This window comes from Struthio camelus, chromosome 14 (genome assembly GCF_040807025.1).
Source record: "Struthio camelus isolate bStrCam1 chromosome 14, bStrCam1.hap1, whole genome shotgun sequence".
Lineage (NCBI taxonomy): Eukaryota > Metazoa > Chordata > Aves > Struthioniformes > Struthionidae > Struthio > Struthio camelus.
The window spans coordinates 12,870,408-12,890,638 of NC_090955.1; the positions used below are offsets into that span (position 1 = coordinate 12,870,408).

General features: G+C 47.2%; 1 protein-coding gene across 9 annotated transcripts in view; it reads right to left on the bottom strand.

Moving 5' to 3' along the window:
* Positions 1–19,721, bottom strand: part of ADAMTS9 (ADAM metallopeptidase with thrombospondin type 1 motif 9) — a 90,718-nt gene extending 70,997 nt beyond the window's left edge. For 4 of the 9 annotated variants that reach the window (XM_068960422.1, XM_068960427.1, XM_068960430.1 and 1 more), the window contains exons 1-7: positions 18,981–19,720; positions 17,486–17,648; positions 2,403–2,689; positions 1,260–1,343; positions 1,036–1,157; positions 619–659; positions 395–500 (exon numbers count right to left, since the gene is read on the bottom strand). In XM_068960422.1, the coding sequence (XP_068816523.1) occupies positions 395–500; positions 619–659; positions 1,036–1,157; positions 1,260–1,343; positions 2,403–2,689; positions 17,486–17,648; positions 18,981–19,601 (1,424 nt within the window). In that variant the 5' untranslated portion in view covers positions 19,602–19,720. Of the gene's footprint in view, positions 1–394; positions 501–618; positions 660–1,035; positions 1,158–1,259; positions 1,344–2,402; positions 2,690–16,024; positions 16,151–17,485; positions 17,649–18,980 lie in introns of those variants that run through there. The other 5 variants (XR_011144074.1, XM_068960423.1, XM_068960425.1 and 2 more) reach the window with 4 other exon arrangements.
* Between the last annotated feature and the right edge of the window lie 510 nt (positions 19,722–20,231).

A 20,231-nucleotide genomic window follows, 5' to 3' on the forward strand; every position in this document is an offset into this window, starting at 1 on the left:
AGGCTTGGCTGAGCATTGCGGAAGTTTGAAAGACTTGGCCACATTTGGATGCAAGGAGAAGCAGCAATATGGGATGTTTAGGTAGCTGTCCTCCCCTCCACATGTACTGCTTGACTTCTGGGTACCCTGCTGCTGCTCACCCTCACAAACACTTTGCACTCCCCAAAACATGGGTCTGCCATTTCTGCTGCTCTCAAATGGGCTACGGAGCACCTCACTTCCCCCCAGAGTTGCACCACGGCTTGAACTTCCCAGTGGTGCATCATACCCAGGTATATTCATCTCCTCACAGACAATTAGGCTCAGCAGGTACCAACTCCTAGTGCCGCTGGCAAGGTCTAGCTAGCATAAATCTTGGGCTATTTAAATGTAAATGCATTTTCATAAGACGTACACATGGCCAAGTTCATGTGCTATTGTGAAAGCAGTGCTCAGCCCGTTATCTTCACTAATTGAACAGCTCCTGTATGGATCACAAACTGTGCCCAGCTCTGCCAGACCTAGAAGAGAACAGAGAGGTTTACAATAGCAAAGGAAATGTTACCCACGGTTCAGCACATACAGCTAGCATTGTCACTACACAAAAGTTAAAAAAGACAAAGAAAAGGGTTTTCTTACCCAGAGTATCACATTTGTCGTGCGCTCTACAAATATCCTGTCTGAAAGCAGAACAGATCTGACACATTAATTTTCAATGCAGCAGTGAGTTAAGGGACAAGCACAATAATTAAAAAAAAAAATCCAGAAGTAATTCTTGGTCCTCCAGGCTGGTTTTGCCGCACCATCCAAAAGGAGCCTGAACCAAATCCCTACCACAGTCCGAGGGTTTCATCACAGGTTTGGCCATGGTCAGACCTTGGACAGTGCTGAACCTCTAAGATCCCTCCACCTCTATGGTGAATATGTTCTCCTAATTCTGCTCATGACACCCACATCAAACACCAAATGTTTCCCATAGCTGCACGTATTATAAGCTCACAGCTGGTAACTCTGACACGTGACTGGCGACATTTTTAATGAGAAAATTCAGCATACCTGGTAACAAGCACAGCTGTATCATGCTGAAGGTGACTTCCTTCAGGGTGGTTCTGGGATTGCTGCCATTGGCAAAAGTTTTTTAACGTTGTCTGGGCATTGTAAGATATTGCAGGACCATCCTAATGAGCAATACATATAAAGCAGGTATTTTAATTATTTATCACCAGGCTTACTATATATGGCACTGTCAAAAAAAGGGAGAAGAAAACCACTTCCATTACCTGTTCGTTATGTATCACGACCAATTTCACAATAACAATATTAATTAAATTTCCAATACTTGGGTCTTTGTAGATAGAAGCTACCTGTTTCAAAAAGAAGTGCCTAGAGTTATTGCTAACATTCAAGGAAAAAATAATTAAGACAATACAAACATATTTTCCATTCTGTGACTGTTTTTGCCCTGAGCTGCTATTTTGCGCCATTCTGTGCTTTAACGTTATCTGACCATCCGTGAACTTGCTGCACACCTCTGACAGACTCAGTCCTGCCAGTAGCACAATTTTAGAATGAAAGAAACCTGCTGGTATCACCGAAACATAAAGTTTCTTTCTGCTTTAACAGGCCTTTCACCAAATTACAGGATCATTTGGCTTGGAGGTACAACAACCACTGGCCAAGACTGTCAAAAGCAACTTATTCTGCCTGGTGCCTCATTTTGACATGGCCATTTTTAGACTACATACGCACTGTGCTTCTACCCTCTAATAAGATAAAAAGCACCGCAGTGAGACGACTGCGTTGGATACTCACTTCCCAGCAATATCCATCGACAGAGCTGCCTGTCTGCGGACTCTGCACTACTGCATCTTAGTACCAGCAGCTACTAAAACACTCGCCATCAACCTGGCAAGCCAACCCTAGCACTATGCTAAGGAGCTAGGTGACCACAGGCTGCTTCTCCTTTTAACAGCAAGGGGAGCTAGGCAACCGCATGACTTACTACCATCAGTCTCTAGGAAGGCACAGACCCCAGAGCACATTTTCTATTCAGCTATTTCACATTTCCATAAATAAAAGGAACAAAATACATGGACTAAACGGCCAGTGACTCCTCTCATGCTGCCTGGGGCACAGACAGCTGCAAGGGTGAGGTGTGGGAAGGGTTAGGAAGTGTAGTGGATCTGGGAAAGGAAGATGACTTCACCTAACGCTCCCCAAATGTTCTTCACTAAGGGAGATATGCCTGAGGTCTTGTGAACCCAAAACCAAGTTGTATCAAGCTTTACTCTCATCCCAGAAAAATTTCCATACCTAGTTGAAGCAAACTGATGGTAACATGTGGGAAAGCAGCAGAAAGGAAGCTCTGCATTCACTAGAAAAAGATCTGTGAGTAAAATTACTCCCCCTATTTGAATACTTACTATTGACATTAACGTTAAGACATAGTGCTGTAGATTAGCTCCATGGTAGGCAACCATCCTGCTATCAGCCACCACCATCACTTCGACAAACCGAGGGTAGGAGAGAAACCGTTTTGTCCTTCTATGGCTCTTCTTTTCACTGATGTTCCCAGTCTTGTTGCTCTCCGTAGAAAATGAACTCACTTCTAGGCCATGTTTTAACATCTCCATGTCGGATAATATGCTGCTTTCTACCCACTGTTTTCTCCAGTGTTTCCGCTTGCTCTTTTTGTGACTATTTTCATGACCTATGATTAAAAAGCAGACAAAAGCATAAAATACATTCTGTACTGAGTACAGTCAATATCACATGCATTTCATGTCCAGAAATCTATTTATTTCATTCAGAAGTTAGCAGATTTGATATAAAGAGTGAATCAGAGCAGAAGCACTTTGTGGAAGACCGTCGTCTAATCCACCATTTAAGCCTTTTCTTATTTTTTAAAGACATAAATAGACTTTTGAAGTCAATGATGCTTACAGTTTGACAGTCACCTAAAGGCTTTCCCGAAGCAGGACTATATCATTACACACGCAGGAGGAATTCAGCCTGAGCTCACAGTTAGCTTTATTCGACTCGAAGCCGGCGATGGTAATTAGCCACCGCAGCAGCGTGAGGATTCTGGGCACGTCCAAGGTGGCCAGGAAACCACAGGAAACAAAGGTCCAAATCCTGTATTTCTAACTCAGGCATGAAGGACGGCAGGATTTGGCCTTCATAGTGAGGCAATTATATATGATTTATTTCTGTCTCTAACAATAACATGGCTAGGCTTCAATTCCCCCCCCTCCCTTTATTATTCTGTGCTACAGGAATGGTAAAGGTCATCTAATAGCACAGCTGCCACTGGCTAAAGAATAGATTTCAGGAAGTTTCACATATACTGCTTTTGATATTCAATTAGGCCTAACATAAAAGCAGCCTGAAAATATACTCCATGCTGATACAAAGACAACAAACCGAAGATGGAGCGCGGGCAAGTAAAACATATGGAACGTGTACAATTAAGATCTACCATCTGATTAGTATGTAATTATAGCATTATTTAAGTGTAAGAGCAAAATCAGCTGTATTTGATGCCACTTAATTTTTAATCAGTTCATCATAGGAAACAGCTAATTGAATGTGATTCATCCACAAGAGACTGTTCGCTTCTGGTAAGTAATATAAAGCCAGATCTGAACTGTTCATCTAAGACTCCAGGCTACAACCCTCCCGCTCTTTATAGCTCTACTTTAATTTCATCGTGCTGGTGAAAAATATCACATTTCCTTATCTGACCCACTGAGTAGGTTAGAGGAAGTATAATATTAGGGAACAAAGAAATATTCAATGGTTGAACAAGATTTCAACGATAGTGAACTTCTTAGCTATTTTTCATGTGTAGTTTCCTTTTAGGATATTTTGTAATAATTTCCAAAATAAGAAATAAAAACATACATTCCCTAACATCAAGACAAGCTGAGGGGCTTGGACAGCGTCTACCCATCCAAAAACATCATTTTTTTGCCCGACACGTAAATAGGCAATAGAGTATTTAACAATTTTATTCTTCCATTTAATCTTCATTACCTAAGCCCTACGAATTCCCATTTCCTGACACAGTCCAGACCACCTTAATACAGTAGAGTTCACCGTTACTTCAGTAAGACTTTGCAAAAGCCAATGGCGCTTGCGATTATAATTGGATTGCCCTGGTTCTTCTGCACTAATCAATGCCATTACGTTGGCAAGCCTCTGCTCTCACGCTGGCACGGCTTCGTGGGCAACCGTGACACTATCCCAACTTGTTCCGTGCCAGGCACTGCAGGAAGCCAACTAGGTGTACACATAACTTAAAGGTGAGAGGAAGACCGGGCCGCGGAGAAAGTGCAAACCTCAGCCTGGCATCCAGCTCCCTGCACGGCGCCTTTCTCCAACCCTTGGCCAAGTGCTTGGATTTCCCTTTTAAATAGCTGCCTTGCGAAAGAATCGGGCACCCCAGGAAAAATGCATGGAAGACAGTGAGATGCTCAACAACAGAGCCTGAGCAAGGCTGGAGGTGGAGGCCAGGCCTTTGCTGGCATGATGCCGCGGGGCTGAGCCCCGAAATGGCCAGCAGCTTCTCCTCCTGCTCGACTCCCTCAGCCTCCTAGGCAGGGGGTTAGCTTGCAAGAGGAGTGGGAAATGCAGGTGATTTCCTTAAAGAGACGCTTGTTAAAGTGGAGGTATTTAAACAAATTAATTCAAATTCACTAGGGCGCTATGCTCGCACTGAAACCCTGCAGCAAATTTTTTTGGATTATGCAAGCACATTGTCACACTTTCCAAAAAATGAAAAAAAAAATTATGATTTGAGCATCTGTCCTCAACTCTTGGAGTCTGAGAGTGGGAGGAAGGCCACGGGCCATGCTGCAAAGGGGTGCAATAGGGCAACAGAGTAGTACAAGGGGAAACCAGGGCTGTGAGGTTCACAGGCAAGGTCTGCTCTGGAGACCTCAATGCAGCCAGGCATACCCAGTCTGTAGGGAAAAAAACCACCTTTCTTTCTGTTAAAGAGATCTTGCTCATTACTGCTAAAATATCAGGTGTACTTCCTCTGTCTAGCCTTTTTTTTTTTAAACACATGAAGTCACTGACACGTACAGTGTATTTGAATAACCGTTCGGTATAGTATGTTTGCCAGCCTAGTTACTGTAAAACTAAGCATAAGCTAGCAGGGATATGTCCCAGGCAAAGCCGCTCCTGGCCTTTGATAGTAGTGAACTGTTATCTTTACTCATCTTTCCTGTGTATAACTACACTCAGAGATGGTACACATTCATCCGTAAAAAATTAAATGCTAATGGCAGTGTACTGCTAGCAACCCACACATAAAACTCCCACCAGCTTGAACAGGAGTTGCACACGGGCACTGGAAAGCTCTTCACGTGCCTGATGCTGCTGATACCTCGCTTGCAACACTGAGATGGCCACAACAGAAATGTTTTTGCTGAATGGTGCTGTGTGCTGCAGTTTAATTAAGTAAAAGTGAAAAACTCTCATGTCACATAAAAACCCCTTAATTTCCTAGTGATGGCTTACCACTGCGACATAGACCACTGAAAGAGGGTGTGATTTTTTTCCACCTGGTTTTGCACTTGTCCATCATATTAATATATTAACAGAAAACAGAAAGCTCTCGATTCTTGCAAATGACCTGAAAAACATCTACCTACACATAGCAGTAATTTGATAGGTTTAAGTAACAAAATATGTTTTTAAATTCACAGAAAAAAACAAAACCCGATGAGTGGACAAATGTTCAAGAGCCTAGCTTTTAAAACTAGGCACACTACAGATCAATAATTCAAGAACTAGACTAGTCTTTGCACAGATTCAATAGCTAATACTCATTTAAAAGGCTAAAAACCTGCTGTAACAATGTGTATTTTGATGCCTGCTTTAGTCAAACAACATGGTATTTGCAGTGTCTTCAGATAAACCCGAAGACATACATTCATTTATTTTTTGCTTGTTTTTCTCTTTTTACGTGAAGCTCAAAAAAAGAGGCCTAGTCCTGTGATATTCACCATGACAGGGATATTCCTTCCTCCTGGCCTGAATTTTGGTCAAATATGCTGTTTTTAACTGGGTACAAAGTGCTATCATCAGATTTGAAGGCATCTTCCATCCCTATGCCATTTAATTTTGCTTGTTTAAGAAGCCTCAGCCCCTTGAGCTGATTTATGGCCGATTCCCACTGGTTAACAGACTTTGGATCTATCCCAAGGGAGAGGGCAGTCGAGAATCAGACACTAAGCAGTACTTTGACTGCATAAAAGGGTGACAGGGCAGAGCCAGGGACTGCTTTTGAAGTGGTAGCTATTGTTATGCTAAAACTCAAAATTAAAAGAAAGGGCGATCGCTTATCCCAACAGTTCTAATCCTTTCCATTTCTACATTAACTTGTCCTTGGAATAGAAAGCAATTTGCACAATTAAATAAGACATGTGACAATGAAAGTAATTTCAGTTCAGCTCCAAGTTCATGAGAGCTGCCCAAAGCAGGGGAGAAAAGAAAAAAAAAAAAGAAAGAGAGAGAGAGAGAGAGAGAGAGAGAGAAGGAAAGAAAACTGGTAACAACATTAGCATCCTTTCCCTGTTAAAAAATGAGCATGGTGCTTTCAAACCAATTTATTATCAAATGTTTCCTGAATGTGTGACCAATGATTTTTACCACACAGTTTGCTCCTTACTGGTTAGCCTATGACATTCCCAGCACTGCTCTGATCCAGCTAGGCAGACAAAACTACAGTTCGGAAGTTAATTATTTATTGCACACCTTCATCAAGCAGAAAATTGAGCTGAGCTCCCTTCAGGCAGTCAATCAGCTTGTGACCCGAGTCCCCCGATCCCAAGGAAGAGCTGTGGGAGCAAATCCTTCCCCAACGGTCCTGCGCCAGCTCCGGTTACAGCCCACGAGCCCAAATTTGCTGCCTGCATATGGCTGCAAGGGCGGCCACAGCAGCAACGGCCATCCCTTACATGGGAGACGTGGGGCAAAACGAATAAGAAGGGGCAAAATGGATTTTCTTCACGCAGAAGCCAGGCTAGCTGAAATCAAACCATGCTTTTTAGGTATAATCCAAATCATTTTTTGGTCACAGCCTGGTTTTCTACCTGACCTTGCCTGTTGCTGTTGGGGGCATTTCCACAAGGAGAGGAAAATTGACCCTTAGACCAAAAGCACACAACCACAGCTACGTTTCAAGCAGCATTTGCACTGCTTTGAGGTGGTTTGTACGTTTGTTAAGCAGAGATTTACCTGAACTGAAAGAAAAACAAAATAGTGTTTTGGTATCCTTTCTGCTAAAGTTTACGGAAGCTACTAGGGGGAAGGGAGCAAAAACAGAAATCCTTTCTTGTCCAGAGAACAGATACAGGGCGGACAGCCACAGTGCCTCTGAGGACCAGCTTTTGGACAAAGAGCAGTCTAGTTTCTGTGCCGTTCAGATCTGTAGTTGCTAGCAGAGGCTAAGAAAGCCCCTTTTGGTCATTTTTGTGTTTTGCCTGTGCACACCACATCAGAGAGCAACTTAGCACTTCATTTCATCCCGCAAAAGGCAGGATCACTCACTGGTGTCTTAGGAGGCCTGACGCGATGACCTATGGGCAACAGATGCTGTTACAAGACTCTGCTTCTAAAATTCATCAACCACCGCAGGTTGCGGGAAACTACAGTTGAGGCTTTCATTTAAGAAGGTTTTGTGTGACCCTGCTAGGTCTCTTATAGCCCGCTGAAAGAAACCCTGTTTTTCCAGGGGGGACAATAGCCGTATTTACCATTGCAGACTAACAAACAGCGACATTTTTAGTTTTTCAGCTAAGCAAAGCAGTAAAGAAAAACCCATCCTTTATTTAAACTGCGGGTGCTCACTGAAGTGTCATGGGAAGAACGAATCTCAAATGACTTTGCATTAGGGCAAATTCTCATTTCTGTCACCGTGGGCACGAATCTGGATTGCTCCATCGTGGCCAGCGAACCCACGTTTACGTCAGCGTAACTCAGAGCAGAATACCACTTCATGGCTGGCAGCTTCTCACCTTGCTTGGACAACAGACAGGGAAGGAAAGGTAAAGGGGGGAGCAGTGACTACCTTGCCCCATACCACGCGGACAATCAGGCAGAATTAATCCTGCCTTCCCTGTGGCTAGGTCCTGGACTATGCATTCAGAGCTGCTGCTACAGCTAGAAATGGCAAATAGCCTTTAATGACAGAGATGAGATCAATGACCGAAACCAGAAGGGAAACAAAGGACCCAGGCCAGCCAGAATTCAAAGAGAAAAGTACTCCGTGATCCTACCCATCTCCCAGATGCCCATTCTCTATCTCCCTTTCCTCTCCGTGTCCCCATAAGCTTGCATCCTTTCCACACTTCTCCATCACTGTGCCCCTCGGCTTCCAAGGCCGTGCCAGTCCTGCTCCGTTCCCCACAAAACTTCAGGTGTTTTCTACAAAGCCCTCAACTTTCACTGCCTAACACGTGAGATTCCTTCTCCCAGTTTCTCAGTGTGTGAGGAGCATCCCACCTGTCCACCCCATGGCCCTGCTATGCATCATATGATGCAGAAGGAGCCAAGGCAGGAGGTTTCAGCAGAGATGCTGAGCATACCAACACCTTTTGGGGCGATCCTGCCACTCTTCCTGCTGCTTGAATCGGACCGCTTGAGAACTACATGCTTGCAATTAGCACCAATCAACTGCTCAGAGGAAGAAAATATTCTCTGCTTTTACACCACATGAGCACCAAAGACCACACATACTCTAGATGTTTCCTTTCCCAGCGGTATATGCGCAAATGCATTCCAGCTTTAAAGAATTTATCTGCGCCTAAGGTAAAAAGTTGTACCTGAAAGCCATCAATTTTGCCCAGTAGACAGAAACTAGATTAATCAACAAAACAATAAATTGCCTCTTTAAGGAAGCTGATAGTCACATACCATTTGAGCAGGCAGCAGAAAATGATTCAAGATCATTTTACAGGCAAAATAACTGCATCTCACAATTGGAAGGCATTTACAGCTTAAATTGGTCCAGACATTAGAAAGTCTTTGCTGGTCACACTGAGTCAGCAAAGGCAGAGCAAAACAAAACAAAACAAAGGATAAACCAAGTTTCAAAAAGTACCATTGAATTGGTACAGAACTGGTTTAAAGCATGCCGTACAGAAAGTTACAGTGCTAAATATCACTGATGTAAGTTCCATAATCCATTGGATCATGAAGAAAAATAAACTAGCCCTACAGAATGACTAGAAAAAAAATCATTGCAAAATACCCATGGAAGCCATCCTGACTCTGCGAGGGGGTGAGCATTGTCTCAAGGTTTCATCTGTTGGTAGACAGACCCAAGCCAGACTGTGGGTCCATGGACACAGTGACAGACACAGATGGCATTTCAGAACATCAGGAGAACAGCCAGGGATACTGTGTTCTGCAGCCTCTGTGCTACTCAAATCTGTTTGCTTGCAGAGCTTTAGAGGTTGCACTTACTGAACCTCAAGCAAGCCGCCTGAGGACCCAAACTCTCGTGCTTATTTGCTTGCTCTTAATGCAGCTTTCAATGCATATTATCAGTTGCAGCTAATTCATAAGTGCATTGCTTCAACTTCAGCCACTAGGCAGTGCTACTATGAAGGCTCAGGTAGTCCACGAGACCGTACCGAGGAAATCTGGCAGGACAGAAATGGTCCGTTGGTGGGGTTAAAATCCAAAGTACTACTCATGAGGCAGGCTAATGCCATGCCTTTCCTTGCAGAAAGAGCTGCCCCATCACAAGAGCTGAATGAACGAGTCCGCAGTGAGATTGTCAGAGTAAGTGACTCTTCTGAATCATTCTGGATGAACGAGTCTTCTGCTCAGTGGCCATAACAACAAAACACATTTCAGAAAGATGCCTTTGCAGGGGCTTAAGGGGGTGCAACAAGCCATGGCAACTGACAGCTCCTCACTTCCCTCTCTTAAAATAGTGTCTGCAGAACTTCCTGTTGCAAAGATGTTTTCTTGTTTTGATTTACAAAGTTGCCTCATGATGTGTGAAAGCAATACAGACTTCACAGAATTTATTTTACATGATGGACTTCTCTGCTTGGAAAACACTGTGTACAGCGCATATTCTTTCTCCAGAATTCTCCAAAACCTGCCTGTAGCCCAAAGTTACCCAAATGATGTTATTGTAGTTGTGAAAACTACTGAAACGGGTGGAAGAAACCTACATCATGTGAACACAGCAGGGCTAAGCGCCACTTCAGACAGACAGATCTGTCTTTTAAAAAGCACATCATTTCTTCAGTGGACTGAAACCCAATGCAGACCATGTTCTAGTGATCACAAAAACCTCATCAGTGAAGTAATTAAAAGCTTTACCTTTTACCTTTTTTTTTTATATTAGGTATTTTAAAAGCCCTGTTCCTAATTTTACATTAGCTGTAGAGCAATTATGGCATTTAGGTTTGTCCTAGGGAAGACAAGATCATAAGTATGCTACCACCTACAACCATGCCTAGTGGTACGTCAAAGCACGAGGTATCAAGCCAAGATCACCACGTCTTTGTACTGACACTCAGTAAAAGATGAGGAAAAATATAGCCCATTAGTAAGAAGGAAACTTTGCCTAACAGTTGGCTACAGGCAAAGGATGTTGTTAATGACAATACAGACATATGGAAAGGTAAGTCACAGAACAGTCAGCCTGTTTATTTTTGTTTGTATATGACATGGGGTACAGATGGAAACTGCCAGTGGGATATCCGACTGCCTGTCCCACCTGCCCTTCTTCAGCAGATGTCCATACAGATAATGTAAAAATAGGCGTAAAATTGCAAGTATATTCACTCTGATTACAGGAAAATAATTAAACTCTGTTTACTTACCATGTTTGAGTTGTAAGAAATAATTAAACTAGTCTTCGTTTAGTCACAGTCTCAGTCTTCCACCATTATAAAATTAACCTTTCTTACCAGATGGATGCCTGATATGATATTTTCAATAATAAGAGTAACCCCCTCCATATACACCTTGTTTATAATACATGAAGAAATTTTCAGAACAAAACTGTAATTATGGGATCTGTATCAGTGGCTGGGATTGAATTTTTTAACCAAAGCCACTGTAAACGTTTATTGCACTTGCCGATATCACAGTAAGATAACACGGACATAACAGCCTATTCCTTTTCCCAACTCAGTATGGGAAAAGCTTGTGTTTGACATCCCAGGCCCAGTTGACTAAGTACTAGTTGGCTGTTATGTGCTATTACCTCAGCAGGAAGCCAGAAATAGAATTAATTACAGTAGCATACGGGACTTGTGACGTAACTTTCTCATCTGCTGCTTTCAGTAGGGAAGGAAACCTGAAATAATTACTATCTGACAATGAATTACAATTCACTTCCTTAAAATATGAAACTTCTGAGGGAAAGAAAGAAGTCAATGTATTACCCTGAAGCCAAAAAAGAAACACTGACAGCTTAAAAAGACCTTTGAAAGAGCTCAAAGATTGCTCAACCTGGACAAAAAAGCTTAGGAAAACCTCCCTGCAGATCTCCTGTGAACTTCAGTTACGTGAGATACAGCAGGATGGAGTTCGCCTGAAGAACAGCACGGAAACCAGACACTAGAAAGCTAAGTACTGCTAAGTACTGCTAAATACTGCTAAATAAAGACTTCTAAGCCAAAATAAGATCACAGCTGGAGGCAAGACAAACAGTCTAAAAGAAATAGCAAAAATACAAAACCACCCTAGACCAACAGCTTGATCTCAAAGAATCTGGGATTTCACCATGCATCACTTGCAAGAGTACGAAAATTGAGCTCTATGAAAAAGTCATTCGATGTTTCTGCCACCTCTCAAAACTTCTATGAAATAAGAGTATCACACACATAAGGCCTGTAGAACAGGCATGACTTTTTCACCTCTGGCCTGTTTGGCTGTGTTTAGCCCTCTTTATCGCCATTTCCGTTTCTAACATCAGTACACAACCTGAACGAGAGCTCAGGCAGGAGCAAGAGCTCAACGCCCACCTTTACCGACGAGAGATTACGTTAACGTGAAAACGAACAAGGTCAGGCTTTAGTCATGGTGCCAGACTCCCATCAATCCCCCCCCCCCCCCCGCCCAGTTCCCCTTCACGGTCACGACACGGATAACACATTAACAAACCCCATACCCTGGGCCGCCCAATCCTGAGCGCCAGGGAGCACGGTGGCAGGCAGGACCGCCTCCTGCTCGTGCCACGGGCTCCACCAGCGATTTCCAAGGCAGCAGGGCGGCCCTGGGAGAGCGTCAGCAATCATCTCTAAGAGCTCGGCGGGCTGGTGCTAATTATCCCACAGCAATAGGATCACAAGAAACAAGTTGGCGGCACCAGGCATTTGGTTGCTCAAGGCAGAGGGCAGCCACCCCCTGCTCCGGCGACTCCGCACTGTCGCGTTCAGTGGGAAGGGTTGTTAAAGTTCCTTTGAAAGTGTAATCTATTACAAATTACTCATTAATGCAACTGAAAAATCAGTGACATATTACTGATTACGTCTGCGTCACGCTAGCTCGGCGGCAGGACCTGGTTCATGCTGCAGATTCGCCTCGTGCTTGTTGTAGCCGCTTCCTCAACCCAACTGCCACGCACAGCTCCTTGAAACGCTCTCACGCGTAGGAGGACACAGGCCTTGCGTTTTCGGAGCTGCAGCGGCTGGCTACTCAAATCAGAGGGTAACATGCTTCCTCCCCAAGTAAATAAACTTCTCTAATAGGTTACAACTAAATACCCTGTTGAGAACTGGAGATTCCTAGCAGGTTCCTGGGTTGCCTAAGTGTGGAGGCCAGGTGAGCAGCCATTTGTGTGGGTAAAGCTCAGCTTTCTTTGGAAAGCAACGTCCGCAGCCAAGTCACCGGGCTTTCCCATCTCCCCTGATATCAGGGCAATGCACAGGTAAGATCTGTTCTCAGGTAAGATCTGCTCTGTCCTGCACGAAGCCGAGCACGGTTCAAAACTTTTCCCACTGCAGCAGGGATTACTGGAAGGCCTCTTTGCTGGCTACAACCCTTTGGCTCACCTCCAAAAATGGAAAAAGCTCTAATCGTCTTCCTACTAGTTTGGCACCATTAGAGTGTTATTGCTGCTTCTGCATGAGGAGTTTTGCCTGTGGTGGATATTCCTCCTTTAAGTACTCTCATTAAGGAGCCAGGCCTTTGTGCCAGATCCTCAAATTCAGCCCCAAAGCCGCTGTCAAACATGAACATCAGAATGGGCATGGCTTACTAGCAATGAGTCATGGTAACAACTAGTGCTTGCTACATATTTGGCCCTCAATTTATTCATCTCAGCCACAGCTGGGTCCTGAATATGAAAAAGAACTATGGAAAACGACGCAAAAGCGGTGTTGGGGGCTGGAGGGAACAGGGAGGCTTTTAACTAACGAAGCTGGAAAGAAAACAGAGAAAGCACAAATCAAGAGAGCAGAAACAAGAACACAGTGAGAACAAAGAAAAAGCAGCCCAAAAGAGCTCATTCAGGATTCCTGGAAGAGGGACACAGTAAAAGCTACAAGGAATTTACAAAGTTGGGAGTATTAAAATAGCTGAGCACATAGCAAAACCAGAGAGGTGGGGAGACAAGAGCACCCAGCTTCTGCATTCGCACCCGTGGCCACAGGGCAACTGTGGCTCAGTGAGCTGTCTCAGAGCAAGAGGTGGACAACAGGCAGAACTATTCACTAAAATTCAGTAAAAGGCTAAAGCTATTAAAAAATCCCAAACAACTAGAACAGAAGGGCTCAAGAGAAGCAAAAGACAAAAGTCTATGTGTAAACTTTGATTGCAATGACACAAAGAAGCATCAGAAACATGGGGAACAGGAGAAGTAGCAAAAGGAACAAGCAAAAACAGAGAAAAGGGAGAAGAAAACATTAGAACTGAAGAAGGTGCCATTACAGGACAAAGGGGTTCATGGAGCTGGGTTCCCCCAAGCCCCACATACTTCAGTGAAACAATCAATCATTCAAATAAAACAGAGACGGGCTGGAAATTAAAACACAGAGATATAAGCACAGCTGAGGAATGTGTTTGAAGAACAGAGATAGACAGGTAAAACAAAGGACGTGCAACCCAGAGACAGGAAGCTTTAGGGAACAGAATAAGAGGTGGCCTGAAGTGGTTTATTTAGATGACAACTGGAGGCAGTTTCCTGTTTGTATCTGGAGGTGGAGGTCTCTCTGCAAGACGAAAACTTAGGGGTTTCACGTAGAAACTCATGGGTAGGTCTCTCCAGTCTGCTCTTTGCAGGAGGTCAGGCTGGCCTGGTGAGCAGCTCCTGCTGGCCTTCCCCTCCAACCTCCCCCTGAGGACAGGCCAGTCCAGAGCCGAGGGCATAGCTATCCATCTCACTGCAGGATGCACTTAGGCTCTTTTTATCATTGGATTCAGATTGTTCCTCCACAGAGCTCAGGAAAGCTCAGTTTGAGCTTTGCAATGAGCAACTTCCTTTTTTTTCTTTTTTTAGGACCAGAATTTCTTTTCTCTTCCTCCTCCACCTCAAAAAAGCGGATATTAATAATTTGGATCGGAAGAGCTTGCTATCGTGAAGCAATGGGTGGTAGCAGTGCTGCACCTAATGACATCATGCAGTCAGCCTGGCCAAGTCTTCATCCTGTCAGTGCTATTCAGTAAAACGCAACTAATTATTCGGCCAGATCCTCAACCAGGCCAGATGACAAACTGATTCATGGTAGTAACGAAAAGAAGGGAAAGAGGAGAAATTGCACCATTTCCTATGACTGAAACTACATTACCCATTACCCCAAGGAAATCTTTTGTCAACGGGTTTTATTACTGCTGCTGAGCTATACACCAGAAGGCTGAAGTACATTGCCAGGAGACCCCTGTGTTATACTATAAAAGCTTATATGCAGAGTACAGCTTGCATTCAATATCCATCAGCATTCAGAGGAGAAAGATCTTTTTTTCCAGAACATCTGCAGAATCTCTCATATATCAGCGTACTAAAACACAGTTATCAGAAACTGCTAATTAAAACTTAACAGAATCAAAAGGACAGGTACCACGCTGACCTGATCAAGGTGAAAACTAAAAATAACACCACGGAGGCCACTGGAAATGAGAACTTTTACTCTTTCCATTAGCCTGCTCACAAGGGAAACTTAAGAAGTCTATAATTACAACATCATGGTAAGGAAACACCACTCTTGTTTATTAATCATTTCCAGGAAGAATGCTATCAGAAAGACATTCTTAATGCCACCACTGCCCGGCAACGTGCTCTCCCCTGCTCACTGCAGGGTGGATCCTTAAGACTTCCTTTGCATTGAGTTGCCACTTTGAGCGAATTTCAACTCTTGCTAGAAGCTTGCAATGCAAACGCACCTTTTTACACATTATTCGGACAAAAGGCTGGATTCACACAACAGCCTATGACTATAACAAACTCCCAAATTCTCATGAAACCGTTCCTTCTTCTCTAGTAAGAGTGACAGATGCCGCCTGTCCAAAACAGCGAGCGTTGCTAGATTTTGTGTTTTCCCCTCCGCTCCAAAGCCACGAGGTACGTTGTCTCCATCAGATGCAATCAGGAGGGGAGAACGTGAACTTCAGCATTCCCCAAGGTGCCCTGTACCTCCTCCATAAATGAAGTGACCATACGTGTTCATCAGACACGTATGAGTAGGGCAGTATTCCCTATCAAAAACTGGAACAGGGGTGTAAAGGAGAGGGAGAACCTGCAGGGAAGTGAAGTCGAGTAAGACTACCTGGAATGCTTAAACCCTTATTTGAGAGGCTAGACCTCTTCTCTCCACCACATGAAGCAACTGAGAAGAAAAAGGAAACACCAAAGATAAGCAAGAGGCAGCATACGTTGGAAAAGAGGAGAAAGAGAGAAACATAGTGTGGGAAGTACAGTGGACAGAGTAATATTCTTGTGAATCATGATGCAGAAGAATACTACCCTAAATGGACATTGTGATAACACATAATGGGGTGAAATTACAAGGGGCTGTTATAACTACACAGCATAAAGTCCACAAATGTTTGTCAGAGCCCTCCCAGCTACCTTTGATTCAATGAGTCCCGTGATCTGCTGCTCCGTTCCTCCAAGGGCTACTGATGAAATGTGCCAGATTCCGTGTTTCTTTCCAACTGTTCTGAGTCTCCTGCATCTGATCTCAAAGAGGGGAGCAGAAACAGCTGGAAGAGAGAAACCAGAATGGCATAGTCCAGCAGCAACCCTTGGAAGAACAAACAATGTCAACCTTGTGAGAGGTACCACTGGCCCCCAGCACTTACGTCTTCTAGGAGAAAAAAACACAGGTCACTAGTACATCCGCTCTGGCCGGTCACAGAGCATCAGCGCATCCTCTGACTTAGTGCATCATGCGATCAGTGCAAACTGAACAGACTGACAGCTCAACAGCACAGCCATGATCCACAGTCACGGGTGCCAAACGGGTCACGTGCGTTAAATGCAGTCTATGGTTTGCACCGTGCTTCTCAAGTGGCACCTGTACTCTCTCAGTAACTCCACCTGCTAGAGTGGCTCTCAGCCTGTGTAAAGGAAGCCAGTCAAGGTCCACTCAAGGTTTAGGCTTTAAAGCTCCTGCAGATCTAGCTGAAGGCCAAAGGAGGAAGGCGAAACAGCAGGTGAAACAGGAGACCTAAGGAGTAAGCTTCTTCAGAGAGAATTTGGGTATTTGCTGCCAAAGGAGAGGATTAGTTGTGAAAAATCAGGAAGTCAACTAAGCAGAGAGCAGCAGGAGGCCACTTCAGATAATAGGGGCAGTAGGAGCAGGGCTATTGCTCACCAAGACACGTGAAGGGGAGATAAAAAGGCTTGTGCTCTTTCATATGTGGAAGGACTAGAAATAAGGAGCGAGGAGGTCAGGGAGATAGTACTAGTGGAGGGAGGGCCATGAAAAAAAGCTTTTGAAAATGAACTCTGGGAAGTGGTTAAAAAGGGGAGAACTGTCAGGGTTGGTGTTAGTACCTTCTTATTTCCACTAGAAAGAAACAAGCCATTGCAACTCTCAGTCAAATACGGGGCCGGGGGGGGGGGTGGGGAGGACTGGAGGCACAGAAAGACCAAGACGGAATGATGCCATTAAGATGACAGAAAGGGAGTTTCAGACAAAGAGCAAATTAAATCAGGATGTTGAGAAAGTATGATTAGGAGAAGACAGAAAGCAAGATTAAAGACTCATGAGATGTTTAAGACAAGAGAGCCCAAAGGATCTTTCGCCAGCCTATGGGATGAAATGGAAACAGGAACATTTTTCCTGATCTCAACTTCCTCAGAAGTGGCTATCAGAAAGAAAGCAAAGGCACACCATATCTCTCAGCAAGACAGCAGTACCATTGAGAGAGCCTGTTCCTAGCACACACGGTACCGTTTCTAGAGGGGTCCCTCAACACCACATCCCTGCTTGCTTTTGCCTCAAGTGAACCTAGCGCCATTTTACCGCAAATTAGTTCCCTTTTGTAAGTGCCAAGTCATTAAGGAAAGTAACAAAATGAGTACCTGGAGTATCACAAGTCTGCCTGTCCCCTGAAGAGTTGGTGTGAGGTGTCCGGTGTCGGTAGACTAGATGTGGCTTATTGTGCTCTTCTTCATACTCCTGCTCTTCAAGTGATAGCAGCGGCTCTACAAAATAGTCCCCATCGTGAGACTTGAACGTGCCTAGCTGAGAGGGAACAGAGACAGACAGGCAGTCAGCTTTGGGCAACGAAAAACTAGACAGCAGGACTACCCAAAATGGGTGTTAACAACAGAGATGAGGCGTGCGAGTTTCAAAATCTTCCTCCCAGTGCCCAGCCCCTGCAAACGCAGCACAGCATCCACGTGGGCAGTGCTGTACCCTACAACCATCCCACTGAAACTCATGTAAAGCAAATTACAGGGAGTATGAGAGGAGGGCACCTGCCAGACCCCCTTCCTATGCCACTGAGGTGATGCTGCAGCATGCTGAAGGCCTCAGCGCAGCCCCATCATTTTGTGCTTTTTCATACCCAGGGTATGCAAGAGCAGCTCGACCTGAGACAGGCTTTAAATAAGCACACAAGGACCAGAAAAGGAGTTCAGCCCATGAAATCCCTGCTTATGGAAAGACACTGACACCCCTAGTTGCACCTGACCGTGAAAGCAGAGACTTGGGGGGAGTCTCACTCAAGACAAAAAACACCCTGTGGCTGTCCTAGACTGGGAATCAGACTACAACCAGGACAAGCTGCTGGAAAGAAGTCCTGTCCCACCATACACGTGCACAGCAGCCTGGCTCAGCCCTAGCACCCGCACAGTGCTGCCACATGGGGAAGGGGCTGAGCAGTGGCATGTCCACACTCACCCAGGGGAGTGCCTAGGCCTGGTGGAGGCTTTGGGTGCAATTGCATAGCCAGAGACCACCATGGCAGTGCCTGGGATATGCACTGCTGGCGAGCTCCCATGCACCCCTTCCTGCACCTCCCCGGCACCCGGAGGTGCAGCAGCGCCCCGGGGCAGCTGGAAGGGTGGTCAGCACTGCCAGCATGCCCCTGCTCATGCCCTTCTGCCAGCTGTGGAAAGGGTCGGGCCAGCACTGGAGAGCTTCACCCCTTTCTGGGTGTTGCCAGCACCCCTGGGGCAGAAGGCACCAGGGCGGTGGGAAGCACCAGGGGCCAGCGCTGCTGGGGACCCCGCCGGCCCCCCGCGGTGCAGGGCGGGTGGGGACGGGGCCCCTCTCCCCGGTTACCTCCCCCCGCCGGGGTGCCGCTGGGGGGCGGGTTTGGCCCGAGGCGGAGCGGGACGGGCCCCCGCCCCGACGGGCTCGTCCAAGCGGGAAGGGGCGGGCAAAGCCCCGGGCCGGTCCGACCCGACCCGACCCGACCCGCTGCGCTCCGTCCCGCAGCGCCAGCCGGGGGAAGGGGCCGGCCCCGTCCCTCTGCCCACCCTCGCCCTGCTGCTGCTGCTGCTCCTCCTCCTCCGCGCTTCCGCCCCGGCGCGCCGCCGCTCGGCCGGGCCGGGCCGGGCCGGGGCTCACCATCCCGGAGCAGAGGCTGATGACGGCCGTGTGCCGCGGGCGGGCGTTGACGTGCCCTCGGTAGAAACAGTGCTTCACGTCGGCGTCCGCCGCCTCCGCGTACAGCCGCCGCTGCTCGGCGCCCGGCTCGCCCAGGAGGCTGACGGTGAAGAGCGGGGCGATGAAGGCCGAGCTGGCCGTCAGGTTGAAGAGGAACTGCTGGCCGAAGGCGGAGAGCCGGTAGTGCGCCTTGGAGGAGGAGGAGGAGGAGGAGAAGGAGGAGGAGGAGGAGGTGGCCGCCGCCGCTGCCGCCGCCGTCCAGGCGTCCGGGGCCGCGCTGGTGCTCCGCCGCCTCCTCCTGAAGTGGACATCGGTGGGGAAGGGCTCGCCAAACTCATTCACCCGGGTAGGAGTCACTATCTCGTACTCGCTGAGCTTCTCCAGCAGCTTCGCTGTGAGGGGAGAGAGGCACATGCCCCCTGAGCGGAGGGAGGGCGATGCCCGGCCCCGCCGCCCCCGCGCCCCCGGGCCGCGGCCTGCCCCCTTACCTTGCCTGGGGTGCAGCTTCTGCCGCCTCGCTCCTGCCCTCCAGCCGTCGATGAAGAGCGTGGTTAGTGCCAGCGCCAGCGGCGCAAGCTGCATGGTGCTGCGCGCTGTCCTCAGAGGAGAGCAGCCTTCCCCCTAGTTCCCCCCCCCCCACCACACACACTTTTCCCCTTCTTTCGCCCCCTCTCTCCCCCCTCCCCGCCCCCCGGTGCGCTGCCGGGGGGAAGGCGCTGGAGCCGGGCGGCGTCAGGGGCGGGCGGGCCGGCGGGGGCGCGGGCAGCGGGGCGCGGGGCGCCGGGGGCCGCGCATGGTGCGCGGGGGCGGACGGGCCGGGACCGACGGGCCGGGACGGGGGAGCCGGCCGGCCGGCCGCCTGCCTGCCTGCCTGCTCTCCCTCGCTTTCCGCCTCTCCCCCCGTCGGGCTGGTGGACGGGGCGCTCCCGGGAGCCAATTTAAGGGGGCGGGCTCCATAGATCAAGTAGGGGAAAAAGATCCCGCCCTGAAAGATCAGGGACAGCCCTTCCTCCTCCTCTCCCCCCCCACCCCAACTCCTTCCAACATGTCACTTTCTTTCATCCCGAGGAACGCTGGAATCGCAGCTTTTCGGCAAGAAAAGCCGTCGCCGCGGCGGCCCGGCGGGGCGGGCAGCGGGGCCCGGCGGCGGCTCGGCGGCCGCCCGGTCCCTCCCGGCCGGCGCCTTGCTCCGACTTGCTGCAAGTGGCTTGG